General features: G+C 42.1%; 1 protein-coding gene across 1 annotated transcript; it reads right to left on the bottom strand.

Annotated features, from left to right (window-relative positions):
* Positions 1–848: 848 nt before the first annotated feature.
* LOC116378013 (organic solute transporter subunit alpha) lies at positions 849–4,467 on the bottom strand. Its single transcript, XM_031839809.1, is given in 5 exon segments — positions 849–1,941; positions 1,943–2,070; positions 3,041–3,293; positions 4,235–4,305; positions 4,308–4,467. Coding segments are annotated over 5 exon segments (906 nt in total). The 3' UTR covers positions 849–1,647.
* Between the last annotated feature and the right edge of the window lie 65 nt (positions 4,468–4,532).

The raw sequence follows: 4,532 nt of genomic DNA, 5'->3' as shown, positions 1-4,532 counted from the left end.
TTTCCACATTTATGTTTAAAATACAAATGTCAATTTGAATAGCTTGTATGCATGATTATCATGCAATTGACAGACAATGTTGATATTGGCATTGGTATCAGCTGACAAGGTATGTTTATAAAAGGCAGTGGTGTTAGGTCCACAACTTTTGGACACAGAGAGAAATCGCCCCCCTCCCTGCAGCCATGTGCTCTCAATCGCCTCCAAAACACACCAGCAGGTTTAAGTCAAATCAAATGGATTTATTATCCAAGAAGCATAAAAACAGATACAAACGGTTACAAACCGAATCACACTATTAATAACAAAACAAACATATAAAATGAAAGTGAGGCCCCGTCCGGGCCACACGACAGACGGTAGTCTGCTCCATGCTCAGGAGGTCTGAATCTCTCCTGCAATTCGAAGAGCCTTTGTCACCTCCAAAGTTACATCTCTCAGCTCATCGATCAGCTCATTGATTGGCTGAAGTCCAATAAGCCCCTCCTTGGCCCTTGACCTATTGTCACTCTTAACACCTCACGCAGCCACTTTCACACAACCCCCGCTCTCAGCACATTCCTCAACCCCCTCTCACAGACACTTAATGCATGAAATGACCAGACTCCTACAAGTACATATACTGTATCACATAATATCCATAATTAGGAGCGCTTTAAAACTTAAATTCCTCACAGTGGCACAGCCACCCTTGCACATGTTTAAAATAAAGACATTAATATATGAACCTGTGTATTATTTGAATAGCTTAGTATTGAATGCACAATAAAGACGTATGTTTATACATGGCACGAGGCCCAGTTTAATATAAAACACAATTTTATACAATATATATAGTCGGGGGTCCCTGCTCCATCTCTCTATCAGTTTGGGGGTCCTTGGCCTGAAAAACGTTGAAGACCCCTGCTGTAAAGGATAAGCAGAAAGATGATGGATGATTTGATTGGCTGGATTCAATATTCATAGACAGAGCTGATGAGTCATGCCATGGGGTGTCATTTAACTGAAAAATATTGTCATGGTTTTATGTGATTTACACATCAGACATGTATGCTGTAGTTACTAGTACATCAAACAAAGATGTCATTTCATTTCAGTTGGACTTTAAATGTAGAACCAGTGTACAAACAGTCGATGCCTGGGGGAAAAGCTATCATTCATTTGGCAGACACTTTCACCAAAAGCCACATTTAAATGATATCCAAGCAACAGTAGATCGAGGAGAAGCAATGCTGCAGGTACATGCAGCAAGGTAATCTGTATATTGTGGCACAGGACTTTAAAGGGCCACCGTTTCTTCTCATGTATTCATCATGCCTTTTATCTTCCACAAATTATGAGGATTAGTGTGTGAGGTATACACAACTGCAAAGCAAAAAATATTAAAAATACATAACAAAACACATCCAGGGATTACAAAGAGCAACATTTCCCAAGACTTCTACATTGATCCTCATTCTGCTAAAGCTTGTGCCAGCAGTTTACAGTTGGCACAGTTTCCTATATGTTGGGTAAGTGTGTCACTTTTTGACCTATTTATCATAGTCCAGGTCCTTGGGGCCCCACACAGACCCTCGTCAGTACCAGCATCTTCAGTGGTTGAATGTAAACTTACTCAGTCTTTTATTAAAGGTCCTCCATAGTTGGTCAAACCACAGTGACATCCTTAGAGTCCTGATAGTTAATATCAGCCCTGACAGTAATGTGGGTCAGATCTACACCCGGTTCCTCTGCAAACCTGGGTTCCACTGGTTCTGGCCTGCCTGGCTGTTGACCTCTGGCCTGAGGGAAGGGGAAACCATCCAGAGGTGCATGCTCTATCCTGCACAGGCTGTCCTCGCTGTCACTGCTGTTACTGGGATTGGAGGCACTGGCGAGGCAGCGGCCGAGCAGGCCGGGCCTGTGATGTGTCATCTGATCGTCATCTGTTTGAACAGCCTTTTTCCTCCTGCCAGACTCTGACGGGCCCCTCTACATCCTCCACCACGCTCGGCTCCACCTTACGGAAAGTGTGGCGGGCATAGAGGCCGATGCAGAACATCTCCACAATCACACAGTAGTGGTAGATCACTGTGGTTGAACAGAGAACACAACAGCCAATGTCTTCAATGATGACATACAGTTATCACAGAGGAAACAGCCGCATCATTGCCTTCTTTTCAACTTCTCTGTCAAAAGACCCATTTTAGTTTTTCTTAAAGGATTTGTATTTGTAATTAAATGATGTCATTAAATTATTAGTCTATAAGCCTTGGTGACATTCTTTAGAGGTGAGTAAAGAAATCTTTTAGAAAATTTCGTAATTTCCCTTGTTGTACCACTCTGCAAAGCTGCAGCTCCTACTTCAGTCAGTGATTTAGCTTTCACAGAGTAAAGGAAAGATCTAAAAAGAACTAAACTCAAATTACATTTTGATTGTCTGCGTAGTCATGAAGGTACGCATGACGTACATTTTGGCATCTGCCCGTTTCTTTGGAGGTTCGCGTGGACACGTGTTGGTGTGCAGTCCCAAATGTATGAATGCAGCAACTGTATTTGTTGATAAACGTGTGAACACGCCAATGCATGCATGCATCTAAATTAATATGTATTTGTGTATGATATGTTACATACTTTTGATTTGATATGGCAAATGGCTGATGGACCTTTATAGGGCGTTTCTGGTCTTCCGATTACTCAAAGCGCTTTACACTACATGTCATTACTAACACACATTCCCACACTACTCGGTGCCACCTCATCAGGACTAAACTATTTCCTGTCTTGCCAAGGACACATCGACACAGACAAGGTTGAAACTGCCAATCATCAGGAAAACACCTGTCTCCTGGGTGATAGTCCTGTTTGTTTGATCCATCCATCATAAGTAGTCTTTCTCACATTTTACACTACCTCACTTGCTCTGAGCATATTATATTCATGTATATGCGTTTAAATTGCAGTCAGTACAGATTACAAGTAGTAAAAGGATGCAATGCTGTTGCACGCCAAATGAGCGGGCTGAGTGAACATGATTCAAAACAGATGTGTTGTGACTTACACTGGGACCTGGTCAGGACAGAGAAGGGTGGTGTGCAGGGGATAACCTCCAGATCACCCATGGTCTCTAAGATGCCACTCTGCAGGCCACACAGCACCAACACCACAATGACGCAGATGAACTTGGCTCTCAGCCCATAACCATGTAAAGCACTCTTAGTGGCTTTATAAAAGAGAAGGTGGCTGTAGAAGGACACGAAGGTCGACACGGATATGATACCGTTCACATACAGGTTGGGGTTGACTGAATCCACCTAGGGAACAAGAAGGTGGTTGTCATCGATTTTATCCTTTGACTTTCATTTTTTTATTCCAGTGCTATTTAGAGCATGGCCTCCTCAAGAGTAAATGGTGAGCTCACTCGAAACAGATGATTTCATTGTTTGTCAGTTTGAATGGAATGAACGTACACTGTTAGACAATCTGAAAAGCGAGTCTATTAGTGAGGCTATTGATCTTGTTTATGGGATAGATGGATGGATGGGTGGATGGATGGGTGGGTAGATGGATGGGTGAGTGGATGGATGGGTGGATGGATGGATGGATGGATGGATGGGTGGATGGATGGATGAATGGGTGGATGGATGAATGGGTGGATGGATGGATGGATGGATGGATGAATGGGTGGATGGATGGGTGGGTGGATGGATGAATGGGTGGATGGATGGGTGGGTGGATGGATGAATGGGTGGATGGATGGATGGGTGGGTGGATGGATGGGTGGATAGATAGATAGTTGCGAAGGGACATTTTTTCTCTATATGCTGTTTGTCAGTTTCCATCTCAACTCTCAAGCCTTCTAATCCCTTCAATAGTCAAAAACCATAATGAATGAAGAGCTGTGGTTTATACCGTACTACACATTGCTTTACATAAGTTAGCATCACGATTTCAATGCAAACATTTGCTAACTCATACTGATTTCACAATGTTTTAATTAAACACTCTAATATAGACTCAGTAAGAGGGGAAATATCAAATGTCCTAAAGAGGTAAAGCACTGAAAAAAACATCTAGACTAGAAACCTACTGTCATAAAAAATATATATATGATGATACATGAACTGCGTTTAAGCAGAGCATAGAAGAAAAATACTATAAAATATAGTACATTACACCACCACAGACTACAGCTTGACTACCTCATGCTGGCTGGGAGAATAAGTACAGATCGAGGTCTAAATAAATAACTCACATCACCATAGTCATACTGTTCATCTGTCCATAGGACCAGAGTGACAAAGAACAAGATGCTGCGGACAACAAAATCCCAGATTGGATGCAAGTGTTTCTGGTGTACCTGCTGATGGCCACCATTGGGAGACAGCAGCAGCAGCAACAGGGGAAAGGATCTGGAGATACCTGCTGTCCAGACAAAGCAGCCAGCATACAAGCTTTCCCTCCAAAGAAGTCTGTGATCAGTCCCATGAACATACATATACATATATGTATATATACATATATATATATATATATATATATATATATATATA

This window comes from Anarrhichthys ocellatus, unplaced genomic scaffold, assembly GCF_004355925.1.
Source record: "Anarrhichthys ocellatus isolate YVR2014 unplaced genomic scaffold, GSC_Weel_1.0 scaffold1965, whole genome shotgun sequence".
Classification (NCBI taxonomy): domain Eukaryota; kingdom Metazoa; phylum Chordata; class Actinopteri; order Perciformes; family Anarhichadidae; genus Anarrhichthys; species Anarrhichthys ocellatus.
The sequence above is the reverse complement of the archived record's forward strand: the minus strand, read 5'-3'. Positions and strand labels throughout refer to the sequence as shown.